General features: G+C 35.3%; 2 protein-coding genes across 2 annotated transcripts in view; one reads left to right on the forward strand and one right to left on the reverse strand.

Moving 5' to 3' along the window:
* The first annotated feature begins 400 nt into the window (after positions 1 to 400).
* LOC123712430 (N-alpha-acetyltransferase 15, NatA auxiliary subunit) overlaps positions 401 to 18,973 on the forward strand; it is an 81,095-nt gene continuing 62,522 nt past the window's right edge. Inside the window, exons 1-10 of the mRNA XM_045665509.1 lie at positions 401 to 581; positions 851 to 935; positions 1,024 to 1,286; positions 1,699 to 2,006; positions 2,427 to 2,561; positions 3,111 to 3,251; positions 3,647 to 3,914; positions 4,934 to 5,090; positions 5,602 to 5,726; positions 7,614 to 7,827. Of these exons, the coding sequence (XP_045521465.1) occupies positions 525 to 581; positions 851 to 935; positions 1,024 to 1,286; positions 1,699 to 2,006; positions 2,427 to 2,561; positions 3,111 to 3,251; positions 3,647 to 3,914; positions 4,934 to 5,090; positions 5,602 to 5,726; positions 7,614 to 7,827 (1,753 nt within the window). The 5' untranslated portion in view covers positions 401 to 524. The remainder of the gene's footprint in view (positions 582 to 850; positions 936 to 1,023; positions 1,287 to 1,698; positions 2,007 to 2,426; positions 2,562 to 3,110; positions 3,252 to 3,646; positions 3,915 to 4,933; positions 5,091 to 5,601; positions 5,727 to 7,613; positions 7,828 to 18,973) is intronic.
* LOC123712429 lies at positions 8,996 to 18,795 on the reverse strand. The gene is made up of 2 exons (XM_045665508.1): positions 18,556 to 18,795; positions 8,996 to 12,697 (listed from the first exon to the last, which is right to left on the reverse strand). The coding sequence occupies exon 2, from the start codon at positions 12,695 to 12,697 to the stop codon at positions 9,401 to 9,403; it is 3,297 nt and encodes a 1,098-aa protein (XP_045521464.1). The 5' UTR covers positions 18,556 to 18,795; the 3' UTR covers positions 8,996 to 9,400.

An 18,973-nucleotide genomic window follows, 5' to 3' on the forward strand; every position in this document is an offset into this window, starting at 1 on the left:
AACGTGTTATTTTTTCACATTTGAACCATATAATTTACTTACTGTTTTTACTTTAAGCCGTTGATATAATAACATGTAGTCTTAAGTCGTTAAAAGTTTTAAAAACTTACAAAATACTGACTAAGTCTAATAACATAATAATTATGGCTGGTAAGTAATATTATGCTGGTAAGTAATATTAGTAAAAGTAACACAACAATAAAACTTTGTGTTTTGTTAAGCTTTGGATATAAATAATATGTATATAATCGCATATCGAATTCTTTTTTTAATTGCAGCAAAAAAGGAATTTTTGCATTATAGCTATAGTTATACATCGGATTGGCTCTACTTTTATTATAGCCTGTGGTTCAATTAAATTGATGTATCATAGTACCATATCTAAAGCCATAGACAACAATCAGAATTTTACCCAAAGGCCCAAATCCATCATCGACTTCTTTGGTTTATAGCCACGAGGTTTTTACTAATATTTCAATTTTTTCGTGAATTATTAAGAAAATTTTTCACATATTTATAACAAAATGCCGCCCAGTAATCCTTTGCCGCCTAAAGAAAACGCTCTGTTTAAAAGAATTCTGGTAAGTTTCATTATAAACATAGGTCTATATTCGGATTATTAGGTTTGACATTTTTGTTTTAGATTCTAAATAATAGTTAATAAGGCCTGCTTCCAGAATTTTTTATCTTGACATAAATATTTAAATCATGATGCGTTATGTTTTTTTAGGCTATTATAATTTTACGTAACTATTTTCACTTAATCATAACACTCAATATTTTAGTATGCAGTATCAAAAAATTATATAGGTTAACCATAAAATGTAATCATTTGAACTATTCTTTACAGCGTTGCTACGAGCATAAACAATACAAAAATGGGTTGAAATTTGCAAAACAAATATTGTCCAGCCCCAAATTTGCTGAACATGGAGGTAATAAAAATCGACAGTATTTAATTTTAATGTAGTTTAAATGTAAACAAAGCAAAATTGATAAAAAGTGATATCTAATACCTTTCAGAGACATTAGCTATGAAGGGGTTGACTTTAAATTGCCTTGGGAGAAAAGAAGAAGCATATGAATATGTCCGTAGGGGTCTTAGAAATGACTTGAAGTCTCCAGTCTGTTGGCATGTATATGGGTTGCTTCAACGTTCTGACAAAAAGTATGATGAGGCAATCAAATGCTACCGAAATGCTCTCAAATGGGAAAAGGAGAACATTCAGATTCTTCGGGATCTATCCCTATTACAAATTCAAATGAGAGATCTGGAGGGATATAAAGTAAGTAACCATTATTAGTAAAAATAATTACTTATTACAATTCTTACTTATAACTCTGAAATTTATAAAAAGAATTAAAATTTTTTTTTTTTTAAATGCTTTGTATGTCACATGTTTCCCTAAACAATGCTACTGAATTCATACAAATACATGTATTATAACTGTTATGTATGTATTTTATATCTAATTATATTATGCATTACATAATTGTATTATGCCCTTTTTAATAATATTTGTATATGAATGCATGCACTCTGTCTTCTTGTTTATTCAGCATTTGCTGGAGTATAAAATACATTTAAGGAACAGGTTCTGGGTTTGATTTTTAGGATAAATCAATTTTGATAGGCTAAAAATTACATACACTACTGCCTAAAATTTTAACTCAGTGGTTTAATTAATCTGTTTTCAGGATACTCGCTACCAATTATTTATATTAAGACCAACACAAAGAGCATCATGGATTGGGTTTGCCATGAGCTACCATCTGTTGGGTGAATATGAAATGGCTAACAGTATTCTAGATGCATTCAGAACTAATCAGATGAAGGGTCCTTATGATTATGAACACTCAGAATTACTTCTATATCAGAATATGGTCCTGGCAGAGTCGGGACAATATGACAGGGCTCTTTCCCATTTATTAAAGTTCCAAACACAAATACTTGATAAGTTGGCAATAAAAGAAACATGTGGAGAGTATTATTTGAAATTAGAAAGGTAAGTCAAGAAAATTCTTAAAAGAATGGTAATAGGATGGATATTTATCCCAATTTAATTGTCAGTTTAGGTTGTTTAAATTCAACAATTATTAAAAAGAACAACTGCGAGTTGTATAAAAAATAAATTATTTGTGAAAGCAGACATCATAATATTAATATTTTTTCTATAATTTTGTGATTATCAACGGCTTTCTAGTTTATTATATATCAACATCTCCAGATTAGAAAAACTAACTTTATTTTTTGATTAATAAATTCTTGATTAAATCCAATATTTTGTTATGCAGTAGTTAATGGTTCTATATTATAAAAGTTACCACTGAAACTATAGGTGCAAGTTAAATAAAAAATCAACGAAGTCTGTTCTCCTTGTTTACATTATTTTCCGTTTCTAATACAATTGCCTAATATTTTACAGGTTTAAGGAAGCAGAAACTTTGTATGAAGGTCTGTTAAAAAGAAATCCAGAAAATGTGTTGTATTACCAGAAGCTTATAGAAGCCAAACGGCTTACTACCCCTGACCAAAAAGTGGCCTTCTTTGATCTTTATAAGTAAGTTATGAAAAATGCTGTATTGTATTGCAGCATTAGAAAACTTTTTATTTTATGCTTAAATAAATTCTGCCTTTATATAAGATGTAAGATAATAACTAAAAATCGTATCAATATTTGCAATTAATTATTGAAAAGGAAACAAAAAATACAGAAATTCTAAACAAGCACATAAACTTTGGTTTAAGATCTAAAAGTTTGTTGGTTTTTATGTATGTACAGCAATGCACAAGTAGAATCATTTTTTAATTATCATTCATCAGAACCGGAAAACTAAATAACCTGTCCTGTAATACATTTTTTTTTAAATTTGTTCGTTGAATTCTTTGAGTTGTGTGTTTTTTACCCTTCGATCTAAAGCAATTATCCTTAAAAATTACATTTGTGTTAACCGATAAGCCCTGGGGATATAGTTGAAGTGTAATTCTTTGTGCATTTTATTGTTATTTATATTCTGTACAATATTCACTTGTTTATATTATTTTCTATAGCATATGTAATTTATTAATTTTTTTACATATTTACATAAAAACTTGTATAATTTTTCAGGGCGGACTTCCCGAAAGCAATAGCACCCCGACGCTTGCAATTGACTGAGGCTGAGTGTCCAGGTGTATTCACCCAACTCGTGGATGAGTACTTAAGGCATGGCCTGCATAAGGGAATCCCTCCTCTACATGTTGACCTTAGGTGAATGATTTTTTCTATGTACCCGTTTATCAGTATGAGGAAACCTACATGTCTCAAATTGACGCCTTATAGAGATTGTAGTGATGAAATTTTGTTCAATAGCCCATTATTTAGTAATATTAAGATAACAATGGTCAGTTGTCAGTAGATATTTTCTTTTAATACAAAAACTTCACATAAATATATTTATATTTTGGAACCGGAATAAGAATATTGTCTTCGAAGCGTATTAGTTATAGTTGTTCAGCTATAGTATTAAGATATAATTCACGTTTCTTGTCACGTACACGTGTACGCATCAGGAAAACTCTACTAACTACAGCTTTTATGAGATACTACCCCGTTGATACCCCATAATTGGAACATATATTTCTATATTCCAAACACATTTTCAGATCACTATACGAGGACCAAAGCAAGGCTGACGCAATAGAACAAATAATACTACAATACATAGAGAATTTGTCTAAGTTAGGCACATTTAGTAATGACACTGATGAAGTAAAACAACCAGCGAGTGCACTGTTATGGTCTTATTACTTCGCAGCTCAACATTTTGACTTTAAAAAGGATACGGATAAGGCGTTGCACTATATAGATGCGGCTATAGAACATACTCCTACACTAATAGAACTGTTTATAGTTAAAGGAAGGATATTCAAGGTAATAGCTGTTTATATGGAGTTTTGAAGTGAAAACTTTTTTATCATTGTTGTGATTTGAGAAACTTTAAATTAGTGTGTATTTTAAACATTTTATGTATTAAAAAACATATAATAATTATATCATTTTAAATTATAAAACTAGATGTAATTTATCAATTTTATTTACATATCATTGATATTTCAAACTTTTTTGAGGAAAATCTTTTTAGTACACTAATATAAAGTTTATACAATGTATAATGTTTTCTATATCATTTTTCCTGTCGCTTTTTCGTACTTACAAATTAAAAAAAGAAATCATTTTTTTTTATCAAAATTAAAGATCGATATTTAATTAAAACATTAAGATTTAAAAATGAAATAAAAAATAATTTAAAGAAGAGTCTAATAGTGGAAAATAGTGGTCCTTTAGATAGTGGAAAAAAGGTTATATATTACTTATAAAGGGATTTTATAGGTGTCAATGAGATTTGCTCTTAATCGCCTACTTCCTAAATCAGTAAGGTCGAGTGCTTTCAGACGCTCATTATAAGATTTGTTCCTAAGTGACCTGATCATTTTCGTAGCTTTTCTTTGAACCCTTTCAAACATACTAATATCCTTTATGAAATAAGGATCCCAAATACTGTAGGCATACTTTAATAGTGGTCTAATGTAACATTTATATGTCTTTAAGAGTATAATATAGGTAGGGTAGGTAGAGTAGGTATTTTGACGTTCTATCGAATTAGTTGTAACTGTTAAGGTAGAATAAGGATGTGGAATAAATAAATAAATCTTGACAACAAATTTTTGTAGGTGTCACTACTACCACGTGTAGTGACACCAATGACTGACAAATCTATACTGAGATTGTTATATATTCCATCTGAAGTTTGTGATTAACACAGGCTATAATATATATATAAGGAAACAAAACTATAGATATTTCCCAAAAATGATTCACAACTGTAATAAAGTATACACGTAGACGCAAACAATTACTACAAAATAAATAAATATATGTTTTTTTTTCAGCATGCTGGTGACCCCGTATCAGCATACCAATGCCTGGAGGAAGCTCAAGCGATGGACACAGCAGATCGTTATGTGAACAGCAAGTGTGCGCGGTATATGCTGAGAGCGGGACATGTGAAGCGAGCTGAAGATATGTGCGCCAAATTTACTAGAGAGGGTAGGTTTATAAAAAAATTAGTTATTTTTAATTTTACGTTTTGAGTCTTCTCGGGATGACCAGTTCTAAACATTTTGGTCGTTTTATGGGTATTTTTTAGTAAAAAAATAAATCAATGGCGCTACAACATTTTTAGGTCTGGGCCTCAAAATTCTGTATCGGTTTCATGTTCATTTACAAATTGAATAGGCAAGTAGGTGATCAGCCTTCTGTGCCTGACACACGCCGTCGACTTTTTGGGTCTAAGGCAAGTCGGTTTCCTCACGATTTTTTCCTTCACCGTTCGAGCTAATGTTAATTGCGCACTTTAGAAAGAAAGTCCATTGGTGCACAGCCGGGGATCGAACCTACGACCTCAGGGATGAGCGTCGCTCGCTGAAGCCACTAGGCCAAAACTTCATTCTTTATAGTAGTTAAGCATATATTTTGGCAGTCTGTTTAACTGTAAAAGTTGAATGAAATTGGGGACACCGAAAGCCGTACATTAACTAGTTGTTCATATTAATTCCAGGTGTTCCAGCGACAGAGAATCTAAATGAAATGCAGTGTATGTGGTTCCAAACGGAGGCTGCGGCGGCGTACCAGAGGCTTCACCAGTGGGGTGAAGCATTGAAAAAAGCACATGAAGTGGATAGAGTAAGTGTTTTTAGTATTTTATCCATAGTTCACTCCCAGACTATAGTCGAAGGATGACTTATTACTTTACTTCCAATAACGTTAACAGAAAAAAAAATGTTAAATTAATTGTAAATTTACATATACTACCAGTTCGCAAGTCAAGGGCGTAGAACGGGCAAAAAGAATTGGCAAGAAACTTTCTGCCACTCTTTTTAATTGCTAAGTTTGTCATACAAATTGTTTGAAGTGGAGCAAATCAATCCCAAGGATTAGGATCATTTAAATAACCGTCAAATTTATAAAAGGCTTTATTTATGAATTTACGTTTATTAATACAATTATTTTAAAGAGTAATTGAATATTTGACATTTAAAATAAGATCCGAGTTTCATGACAGCCTAGGAAGAAATACTTTGCGAGTGATTTAAAGAATTCTCTGTAAATAAAGTTTGTTTTAACTTTAAATATATATATATATATATCACCGTAAAATTGTAAATACAGTTAGGTTTCAATCTGTCTCGCGAGTTTGTGAATTGTCGTAAGATTGTGAATCTCAACATACTGCTTACAATTTAACGTATTATTGTTCGTTATATTGTACTCTATCGAAGTGAAACCGTCAAATTCTGAGCCAGGGCCAATTACAACCACAGCACACACGAATTACACAATTAAACCATTTTCTTAAGAAAAATTGTTATCTCTATTATTATTATTTTTTTATTATTGTTATTTTATGTGTTTCTGTGTGTGTGTTTTGTTAGTAATAAATGTTATGTTTGTTTCTAAATTATAATTTCAATATTGTCAAATTGTCAACTGTTCCAAATCTGTCCCTGATTGGTCGGCTTTATAGTAGACCGTAGAACAAATAAATGTGGTAGCGCGGTTCATACCGTTAAACCGATCAGCGCGCGAGATGCGTTCCGTTTCACAATTTGACGGTTTCAAATCGATAGATTTCAATCTACCGAATAATAATACGTTAAATTGTAAGCAGTACGTTGATCTCGCGAGATAGATTAAAACCTAACGGTATTTGCAATTTTACGGTGACATACAGTTAACCTTATAACACGTTACTCTTATATCGCATTCCTATATTACGAGATTTCAGTTCCTCGTATAACACGGGTTTTCCTCCATATAACGCCGGGATTGCACACGTTATGTTTCTGTAGTTGTGACATTTATAATGATTTGAACACATTATATTTCGTTCATAACATCGTTTTTTCTTAATATTCGAGATCAATCCCCTTTAACGTCAATAATTTGTACATAACAATCTACCGTGTTATAGGAGTGATAACTGTATATATATATTGAGATCTAAAATTTTATTTATATATTTTAAATTACATATTTATTAAACTATCTGTGCACTACGATTCGACCCGCTTAATATTGGGTCCTTGGGTCCTATATATGAAATTGGCGTACTGGTCCCTTTGGCCTCAAATATCTCGTCTCTGGTTAGGCATTCTTCTTTATTATTAGAATTAACAAACCACAATTCATTCTATTTTTCTGTTATAATTTACTTTGCATCACTCTATTTATAAAATGGAAAACATGAAATATCGCGTTATTTACGAGTACGAGTTCGTATCGTAGCTCCAGTGCTGCAGTAACGGCTCGAAGGATTAATGATGTGTATGGCGGCGGTGTCACAAACGAAAAGACAAACGCGCGTAGATCGTTATATATTATTAGGTATATTATCATAACGTAAAACCATTTTTCCATACAAAGTCCTAACTAAGAATAGGCCAAGAAACTTGAACTAAAGCAGAATCCCAGATTAGAACCAAACAAAGGTACTCTTTAGTAAAGAGTAATATTACAAAATAAGATGATAATACTACGACATCCTATATCTAAAAGTGATTAAATTTCCAGCATTTCTCCGAGATAATGGAAGACCAATTCGACTTCCACTCATACTGTATGCGGAAGATGACGTTACGTTCGTATGTCGGTCTGCTCCGCCTCGAAGACGTGTTACGAGCGCATCCGTTCTACTTCAGATGCGCACGCGTCGCCATACAAGTGTATTTGAGACTTCACAGCCATCCCCTACAGGACGCGCCGCAGACTTCGGAGCCAGATACAGGTATGTCATATTAACTAATAGTTAAGAAAAGTTAAACCATTTTCTAGGCGGAAAACTTATTAAAAAGAAAATATAATTTAGACAATACAGTACTGAGCGCTAAGTATAACTCTGTTACTCATAACCGTCAAAAAAATTGTAAGGAGATTCAAATAACTTGTTTAACACGAACATCTATCTAACTATATTCACACGGATTATACAAAAGTGCTGTGGTCATACGTCAATACGATATGTTATACGATAATGGGACTTTGGAACGTAGGTTTTCTATAGTTTTAGAAATTTTTATATATTCCACGGTCACTTCAGCAAAGTACTCTTAACTCTCTCGTTCGACTCCTTCATATTCTGAGTAATACTGAATTAAATTAAAGTTAATTATTAAATTAAATATGTAATATATATATTTTAAAGCGATTTCGCTAGCTTTTTTAATCAACTCACTGTTACGATTATTATTCATTAGTAATGCAACCAATATATAGTTTGTTATGACTTTTTTCTTTGTCCTCTGCGTCTGCGACCTTGATTTATTGATAGAAAAGTCATTTCTAATCATATTTCTCATTAACATAGTAACATAGTAACCGTACGTCTGGCTATACTTAGACGTAACTCCGACGATTTATGAAGTGTACAGCTTTGGCTCGTACAGCTATAAACACCGAAGTGATTTGGAAAAAAAAATCGCTCCTTAAAATGTCCTGATTTTTATTATAACTGATAATTATCATACTTCAATGGCGTCACTTTGCACGGGCTAGTCGTATAACTAAATTTATATTAGATCAAGAACATAATTCAACTCGTAATAAAGTCAAATTTTTATCAAGCTGCTTTATTTTGTTTTTTTAACATTAATTATATGAAATACCCTAATTTAGCATAATCGTTTACTTAATTTTTTTAATGAGTCGTGTTACATTTTGGTAAGTGTTTTTATGAATGACCGCCAGTAATCTTGCGACATAATCAATCAGCTCACGGTCATATTTCACTTTGTAAGGTTAATTTAAGTTTAATTATAAATAGCATTTATGCTATCGTTTACTGCATAATTTTATTTAAGTATTAAAGTAACTCTCGTTTTTTCTAGAGTTGTGTGGTAATTTTCAATTACCATTTTTTTAAAAGGTTTATATTTCATAAATGAAACAAATTTTCAAGTATTAAAAATTTTAATAAATTTATTTCGTAGTCTTTAGAGTCATTACAAATCACAAATATTTGTTTTATACAATTTACAATAACAGTCATTATGCTCGCATTATGTTTATAACAATACTCACACATCACAATTCACAACATACTCGTAAGTGTATCGAAAATACTGACAAACAAATAAATTAACTATTTCTACTCTTGCACCAGTCACTTAACAATAATTTAATAAATAGCTATTAATAATAACGTTCAATTCGCTAATGTCCGCGAAACACATCGTTTAACACATTAATAATATGGCATTGCGGATGACCGCTAGTCTTTTCGTTCTTACACTACTTAGGACACTTATAAATCACATTTGCGCTTTGTATTTACACTACACGTTCAGACTAGAGCTTTGGTTTCACCGTCCGTAGCCGGGAGCTCTGTACCTCTCCCTGGCGGCTTGTGCCGCTTGTGGGGTAAGGAAATACACGTGTGCTCCTTCCCCAGGAAGCCTATACCTAATGAGAGATCCCGGTCGACCTTCACCTGCGGCGTTAACAGCCCCAATCCATTCTGCATCAGGATTGATTGGCGGTAAAGGCCTCCTGTAGTTGACGTCTGTGTCTCCAACCAACGATGGCCTATTCAGGTCGTACTGCTCACCAGTATACTGAGGCTCTTGTGGTTGTTCTCTATATTGCTGTCCTCTTCGATAGTTGGGGTTTGGTATGGGTATAAACTCACTGTCCGGGTGTATAGGCGGTCTTGGGTATCTGTCGTTAACAACCGTGTCTCCGGCAAGAGACGGTGGACTGTGAGGCTCCACAAGTTGTGCGCTTGCTTGCGACGGATGAACTTGTTCACTGTCTGGATTTACAGGTGGGCGTGGATGTCTATTGTTGACATTTGTGTCTCCATGCAGTGACGGCGGGTTAGGACTTTGAGATTCAACGATTTCATAGGCATATTGAAGGTTTATGTTGTTGTCGATGGGCGTTTTAACTGTTTCCAGGGGTGGAGTAACAGCCAAGCCGTGATCGTCCCGATTTCCGTCATCAAGTTTTTGACCAAATATGTCAAACGTACTTTTTGTGAAGTCATCGATATATCGCTCGTCGTGTTTTGTGTAGTATCCGTTGCTTATTGGATTAGGGGTAGTACTAGGATGTCTATTTATGTGAGGAATTGGTTTACCAGTTTGTACCGGAATTTGATTTCTGTTATTGACGGGCAAAGTCTCCTTGATTGGCACGTCTTCATAGTCGTCATCTCTTAATTTTGTCTTTGGATAATATCTGGATGATGTTGGCGCTTCTGTGCTTACTTGAACGTTTTCGACCAGATATTGCTGATAATTCGGAGATGCAGAGGACGGTGTTACTGCGTTGAATTCATTATCGCCATTGAATGGCTTGCTGTAGCTGACCATCGGACGGAAAGGTTCAGGATCAAGTTTTGGTGCCCGGAATGTTAATTTTTCGGGTCTTGGCTTGCTTTCATAACTATATTGATAAACGGGCCGTGATGTAATTGGCTTTTGTTTAGTAGAATGTGGTCGATGGGCTTTTGGTCTTTTTGTTGTGAAATAGTCAATTGTTTGCTGAATATCCGAGATTTGTTGATAAAATGAGTCGGGTCTTGCTTTAGGCTGTGGCACATAAGTAGGTTGAGGGCGCGGTTTCTGAATACTGAAGTATTCTTGTGTAAAGGTCCGAGTTCCTTCTTTTTGTGGAAATAAGAAGAAAGCATCTCCTTGATCAAAAGTTCCGTAAGAAACGCCAACTCCAGGCTGGTATTGAGACTCTTGATTAGCATTTGGTCTTGGACCATATGAAGCTTGACTGGGTACAGTTTGGTAGTAGTAGCGGCCATCGAAATTACTTTCTGGAGGTCTCGTCTTAGGTTGCTCATCAAAGAAATAAAATGAAGCTACAGTGTTCTCATTTGGCTTTCTGTTATACACGGGTTGTAATTTGGTTGTTGGTATTTCATCGTTTTGAACGTTTGAATAATATGTTCGTAAAGGTACTGCTGGAGTCGAAGAAATCGCATTGATGTGTTCTTCAATCGCCTTTTCTGGTACTCTGTAGGGTACGTAAGGCTTTTGTGTTGTAGTCGGTTGCTTATTCTCGTACACTTCTGGATAATCATACACTGAAACTGAAAGTGGTTTCGAAGTAAGTTTTGTCCGTGTTTTGTAGATAGGTTTCTCAGTTTTGGGTCTCGTAATAATTTCTGCTTCATGGTTATAATGTTTAATCGGGTTTCGATTGGGTATAACACGTTGCGTTTTTCTGTATTTAGTTGTAGTTGGAATTTCATTAGCCACCGGTGTTGTTAAAGTTATAGGAGTTTCTGTTGTGTTCGGTAACTCTGTGGTCGTAAGTCTAGCTTTGTACTTTCCTCTGAATGTTACAGGTGTTGGTGATGGACGTTTTGATGTACTCTTAGTACGTGTATTACTTGGTGGTGGGTTTTGCGTAGTCTGAATTTCTTTTGTGGCCATGTCATCGAGTGGCGCGAAAAAGTCCGGTGGTGGTGGAAGAATAATTCCAGGTACTAAAGGTCCAGCCGGAACGTTACCATTGTAGTCATTGCGATAAGAAAAATTGTAAGGCGGCGGATAGTATATCGAAGGGTCGTCTTCGTCGTAAAGGTCTGACTGGTTGCTCGGTGGTGGTAGAAAGGCGGCGCCCGGAGGAAAACCTTCTGGAAAAGAGCCGTTCATGGATGCAGGGAAAGGGAATGCCCCTTCGCTCGCATTCCCGGGAAGGAATGGGAACGGAGGACCTGACAACGACGCTCCCCCGGAAGTAGTGTTTCCTTGATTATAACTCGGGGAGTCGAACGTTCCTGGTGGATAAAGGAATGACGGTGGCGGTAGAGAGCCTTCGCTTTCTCCCGCAGGGAAGGGAGGGAAAATGGGCGCAGGGACACTGCCGTTAGGCGTAAGGAAGACGAGCGGTCCGTCGTCGGAGAGACGTACGGGAAAGGGCGGTGGAACTTTTGGTTTCCCTGGTAGTTTTACTTGCCTTCTAGGCGCCTCGTAGTTGTCTATGGGTGGCCATACTTTTTGTTCTGGTTCATTTGTACGCTCGGGGAATGATCCCCCTTTTATCACTAATAGATGATCTTCTGCGAGCCAAATTTCATCTTTCTTAAGACCTCCCAAGTTTTGTAAATTGTCTTTCGATCTAGTCTCGGTGTTTGGCTCGTAACTTAATATTCCTGGCCGTTTCGGCGTCTTTGAAAATAATTCATTCTGAATTAATCCATATTTTCCTTCAGCCACCTGATCAGACAATGTTTTCTTTTCTTCGTCATCTTCCTTCAACTTTTTAGTTTCTTTGCCCTCACCGGCGCTAGACATTAGCATACCATCGTCCCAAATACCTTGGTTCCAGCCCACATTGCCGCCCGGCTGGTCCGGCGCGATTACGCTTGCGAACTTCCCACTTTCACTCTTTTCATTGAAAATAATTGAATTTTTCGGGCTTCCATGGTCCTTTTCAGGTTTAATTTTTATATGTCCACCGATAAGACGTTTGATCGTCCTTTGTGATTCTGCAGTCTGTGAATCTGATGTGGACGCCAGCGAACGCTGATCGCGCACGAACGAGTCAGGCGGCAATACATATGTCGGCACAAGGACGCTGCAACACACTGTGCAGCACGTCAGTGCTAGCGTCAGCACTAACGCCGCCCCTCTCACCATCTGAAAACAAATACATAACACGTTAATAAACCGCACTTGAAGAACACAAAACAAAATCGCCTTAAGTATAAACTTATCTAAGTTAATTTGTTAATTTAACGCGCAGTTCTCGGTCATGAACGCGCTAAGTGAAAGGATTAGTGGAGACAAAAACCTCAGCTAGTAGTTGGAGCACTGAAGTGCGGCTCGCGACCACTCGCCTTTTTATGAATTCGTACAGTGACCACCTCCGACCCTGCTGGCATTGAGAATCAAGCATTTAATTTGGAAATTAACGAGTAACAAGCCAGACAGGAAGGCCGCGGTGCCAGCGACACAATTGTTTTAATTTGAGCCGCGGATTAATTCATCGATTGCATTCTTGCGTCGAAAACGTTGCAATTGTAAAACTTTACTTGGCAATGTGACTTACGATTGCGAAACTTCGATTTAAAAAAAGTAACTATGTGCACACATTACATTGAATATGAAAGTCTTTCAAAACTAATCGCAGTTTGATTAATCTTTAATGGGTTTATTGACAATAGTAAAAAGTGTAATAAGTAAAGTTGTTAGGCGCGCCTTATTTAACGATTTTGCATGGATAAGGCGAACTAAATTTGTGTTTTGGTATGCACTAATGTAATAATAACGTAGCAGGGCGTATACCGACCTGCTCTATTAACATTTTAATGTGCCTTTGAAACTGATATGAAATCGCAGTAGGTTGATGTGGCCTTTAGTTTTTATTATTACACGAAACAAGTTTATGAATATATTTTAATGTGAACGGATCTTTCACGTAAATTTACGGATATTAGACTTATGACGTATGTTATAGTTTTTGTGTCAATTTCATTTGCCTGGCAATAGTGAGGTTCATATGGAATGTTTAGCAATATCCACGGCAAAAGTTCACCGCAAATGTTTAATGAAGTTTGACATTTTGTAGGACTCATCTTGTAAATCCTTTCAACACCAGTTAACCTTGTGCATACGCGATTGTTTTGTGACTTTTCGTTGAAAATGTAATGGAGTATTGAAACTTTTTGACATTTTTCTGACAAGTCGAACAGCATTGAACAATATGACTAGCTTTGTTAGAGTAAGACAATGATGCTACGTTTTCGGAGTAGTATATCGGGAATTCGAAAATATACTGCGGGGTTAGTTAATTAGAAACGTTTCTTATAGCAATATAAATCAGTTATTAAAAGACCGTTATATAATTAAACCATGGTTATGCAACCACTGAACCAATTTGAATGCACGTCGCTTGGTTGACAAGATTAAACTGATACTGAACTGTCTCGTGGCCTTGTCATGCGAGGTGCTGAATTTTTTGCGGTCACCGCAAAACGTGAATTTAAATTCTGGTCGTTAGGGACAGACGCTTTCTGTTTCGCCCTCGATATTCAGCTTTAATTTTATATAACTTTGATATAAGAGAACTAAACTTTTTGAGTAAATAAACTTAGTGTAGTGATTAAAGTGCAAGTGCGGTATCTCGGACACACGAACATAGTGTAGTATTATAGAAAATTATACTATTATTAATACTAAATTGCATATGAAGTCTATCCTATTAAAATCAAAAGATTTCTTACAAACGGAATTTGAGATTTATATATAGCTATTGTGAAACAGTAATACGTGATAATTTGTATTCAGTACTTGTCGATTACAACTTTCCAATGGCCTTTTGTTAGCCAAATTTGGCTGTCAGGATATTTTAAAACGCTTTGGAAATCCCGGTTTATTCTACCTTATAACTAACTCTCTAGTCTTGCTAACGACGTCGTCTAGGATAACGATAAATACATAATGTTTTGTAAAGTCCAATCTATACATTTTAAACAAGGAATTTAGTCAGTTCAATATACAAAAAAATCACTAGGATCGGAATATAATTTATCAACAGGTTGACGTTCGTAAATACGCATTGAAGGTTCTTAGTGGCAATTTACGTAATTACAAAGGCAGGGTCTCAACAAATCGTTACCTACGCATAATTACATACATCGATCTCCTTGAAGTTGCGGAAAGCGTACGAGTTTTTAATGTCTTAGGTATAAGTTAATCAGGTAAGTTACCGCCAACGGCGATGCACGTGGACAAGTTGTGGCAACCGTGACTCGTGTAAGTGATTTCGTAAGTAAATTCATGGAGGTTCAATGAATTGGACTTGTCATATATTATACGCCATTGTCGCAGCTTTCGAAATTGTAGCAAATCTTACTTGAATTTATTAGAAACGACACGTTATAACTATCGGTTTCTATAAAGAAATCAATCATTATTGACGGGATATATATTGGTAATTACCTCCGTTGGTAATTATTTTCCGTAGAAATAAATTTAATTCGCAATACAGTGAACACGCATTGATTTAATGTTGATTGCCATGATAACTCAGTACTGTGAAGTTTTCTCTCTGGTTCTAGAATTTATTAGTATTGTATATATAATTTTAAAAAAGGGTTTAACTTCATTCTGTATTAATCGTATTACGATTTGTTTTTGTTATTGTATAATGCTAATAGTGTCATGGTTTTCATTGCGATTGTCGCCTTCGGTCAAGGCAAAATACCATCCTATAACTTGTTTAGTATTGCACCTTCAAGCTGGCCCTAGGTCTTATGTCATTTAGCTGTTTCCCATTATGTTCCCTTAGATGAAGAGATAATAGAAACTGTGTTGTTTATCGCACAGCCTTGTGTTTAATGTGAGAATTCTCGTAGTTTTCAACTCCAGACTTGAATTACGTGGGCTATTATATTTATTTTGTGAATACATTGCGAAATTGTAGCTTATTTAGATTGATTGCCTATTTGTTGCAAATAATCAAATGGCAATAAACAGATTTGATTATTTGTATATAGATAGGAAGTACCTCCGGTTAAAGGTTATTTAAAATATCGACACTCGTGAAACATTTTTACGGTTAAGTCTCGAGCACGCGCCTCTCACCGGCCGTGTAGCGAAGTGGTTTGAAGTATTTGTCGTATACTCTATTGTTAATGATTAACTTAAACTTTCAGGGTTACATAGTTTCGTAAGCTTTCCGCACTGTGTTGCTTGACCTTCGTCCATATTGTTTGAGGAAATTTTGTAACGCCGAAAATATGCAAAACGTGATTAAATATTTTTTATAATGGGGAAGTGGAGCGGTCGTTGACGCAAAGCTTACCATTTTTGGATGGATTTCATTCATCGTTAGTAACTTGGGTCGCAATATTAATGGGATTTATGGTAGATGCACCGCACGATGGCTTCCATAGTACGTGCTATGATTTTGTAATAAATGCACGCTTTCTTTTCTTTGTTTGTTTGCGACTTTCATGATTCTTTGTTTCGTAATTTCGCAGAGTGGCTACGCTTAAGTTATTGTATGTAATCTTCCGTGTAATGGTTTGTTGTTCTCCTTTATGTCGTACGCCCGTAATTGCTGTTACGGCATCTAGAGATTTTCGTGCTTTTCACATAGGTGTATAAAGGTTGCATAACGGAATTCGTTCGGTCTCATTTACGTGACCAATTACGTGGATTTAATTGCAAAAATAATAATTATTCAATTTTGTTCTGTTGCAGGTAAGGATTTTTGTTCCAAATCGGTAAGTGCTAATTACAAAGCGATATTGCAAAGTCTGATCGCGAAGATTCAATGTGGAAAACGGCAATTAGTTGATTTTAGATAATAGTGGCAGATACGACTACTTTTGCAATGAGTTTCAAAATTTTTTCAACGCTTTGGGCGTTACGGTATGTTTTTCGGAGCGTGGCGCATAGGCAACCTTAAATTGCACCCAAGTCCATCGTGGTACGAAAGCTAAAGTATTAAAAATTTCGCAATTGCGACCACCAGTTCCGAATGGCCATTATTTTGATAATATCTGTTGTTAATTACGTTCAAGGAGACATAAACTAGACCTGTTAGTTTGACGAAGCTTGAACGTAAATGATGAGAAATTAGTCTATTGTTTGTAGGAGAACCGGTGACAATTGCGTTGCTACACACGAGTCTTATTGTTTTCTTTGGATTTTCACAGACCTTGCGTTTGTAGCGTTCTAGTCTGTTGGGTTTCGATAACGCGTCCATCACGACGCGAGCCGGATTCACTTTTTATGCTGATTTATGTATGACGTCATTTTGGTTTATCAGCCTTAATAGAACTTCCAAATTGTTTGCATTATTTTTCATAGTACAATAAACATAGTCCGCTAAATAGATCACGCGGTTTTTGTGTCAGTTCAAGGAAGGAAATCTGAAAGCTTGATAACTGGAATATTTTATAATTGTTCTCTTGAACAATTGTTTTAGCTTTAACACGTTCGTCTTCTGTATGTATTTCTGTGGCTTATTTAATTATGCTCACAGAAATAGAGTTGCTGGTAATGCTGAGTGAAACTAATCTAGAAATGTTTTCAATCGTCTTAAACCAGTTAACCTTCTATTAATATCTATAAATTCCTTTTAAAGTTCTGAATCATAGTTGTCTACATTTATGACGAAGAAGGTTGTGATGACAATTCAGGCCGGCGCAGGTGACTGTTGTGTCATCAAGTGCATTACCATAATTGGTAAGGCGACATTCTATGATCTTTGCACTACCCTTTATATTGTAAGGCCTTATTAAGATAATTTGTTAACATTAATTGTTCTTATAGATTTTAACCTTCAAATCGACCTATTGTTGAATTTTATTAGCGATTTTGTCCGGTTGTTTTAATGACCCAGTTACTTTTATAAATTATTGTAAACTAGCTTATATTGTGGAAACACGAAATGTCTCACGTTTTATAACGACATCCGCGTTTGAAATTAATTTTATTTGTGAATATTTAAATTTCAACACTTCCTCATGCAAAATAATAATTGTACGAATATTTTGTATCTATACGAATTGTGATGCAATATTTTTGTACTACTTTCGTTGATCTGTACTACTTTCATCTTGTCGATAGCGAATGCAAACCTTAAAATTTTGTATGTGTTGTAATTCGTATTTTAGTCGATAATATATAACTGGTAGTTATTTGGTACTGTTACCACAGTACTACTATAGTCCTCTAATAAAACTTTGAATGAATCAATTCTGGTTCCTGCCGTATTCAATGTTGATTTTTGAAGGATATAAATGGGTTTCGGGAGGTTTAACAATTTGATAGATCCGTGTAGCTGTTTTGGAACAATTTCTTATTGTTGTCAGATCAAAATATTTCAAGACACTCGCGGTTCTATGTAACTTAAACGGATTCAAAATTAATTCTAACTTATTGTAGCCGAAGATGATGCGGGCGTTTAGTTTTTATAAGTACCGCTACGCGGATGTTATTGTAGCATTGTGTCGTCGCTTGTTTTTTTGTATATAATAAATTCCATTCGATCAGGATTTGTTATCGGAATTACCTGAAGTTTATTAGTGTTACGTATTACGTGTTTTTCTCGACAGTTAAAGCCGCGACCTTGTTCGCACATAAGCTGTGATGAAAAACCAATGCATGTCAATATTTAACGTGACAAATGTATAGAATTTTTGTTGTTGATTAGAAAACCGTACCAATACATATTGAAACTTATTTATTTGGTAGATTTTGCAATGAGCTATCTGACAGACAGCAATTTAACATATTCCACGAATTCTTGTTCAAATGATATCTATCCTTGCGCAATGAGTGAAAAACACTTTGTTTGCATTTTCTCACAGGTGTTTCTTTTATACGTTCGTCATTGAGTCGCCTACGCCTAAGAGGTCTGTGAAACTTCATAATATTAAAGTCGCTATATTGTTTGTAATTTACATTGTTAACACTTAATTCCGTGTGATCGAGGTTGGGGGGTTGCAACTCTTATCATAATAAAAAAAACACAGGCTTACTTTAACTGATAACGGTTGAGGCTGCGACGATTATACACTTTGATGCCTTAGCACATAACAGTCACTTCACAAATAGTTTTCACTTGCGTTTGGACACTGGCACATGCTGGGAGCAACTGGGATGCTTGTGGTCTCCGAGGGTCACAGGTTGTGGGGGGGTGAACGTGTGTTCGTCGTGTCGCGCGGCTCATGAGTGGCCGCGGTGGTAGGGGCGCGAGCGTAAATACGGCGCGGTAGACGCGTGCGCACAATACGCACACAAATAAACATCTACGGCCGCGCGACGCACACAGGATCATTAGATCCTGGTGCCACAGATAAGGATTTTGTTTGAGTAACGGTTGCCTTTACGGAGTTGATATAATATTTATAATAATTCTATATTTAGTTATTCATATTATATTGTTTGTCAATAATA

This window comes from Pieris brassicae, chromosome 7 (genome assembly GCF_905147105.1).
Source record: "Pieris brassicae chromosome 7, ilPieBrab1.1, whole genome shotgun sequence".
Lineage (NCBI taxonomy): Eukaryota > Metazoa > Arthropoda > Insecta > Lepidoptera > Pieridae > Pieris > Pieris brassicae.

What these genes read in the sequence shown, in the direction of transcription:
- LOC123712429 (XM_045665508.1), bottom strand. Translation starts at nt 12,697, where the DNA reads ATGGTGAGAGGGGCGGCGTTAGTGCTGACGCTAGCACTGACGTGCTGC.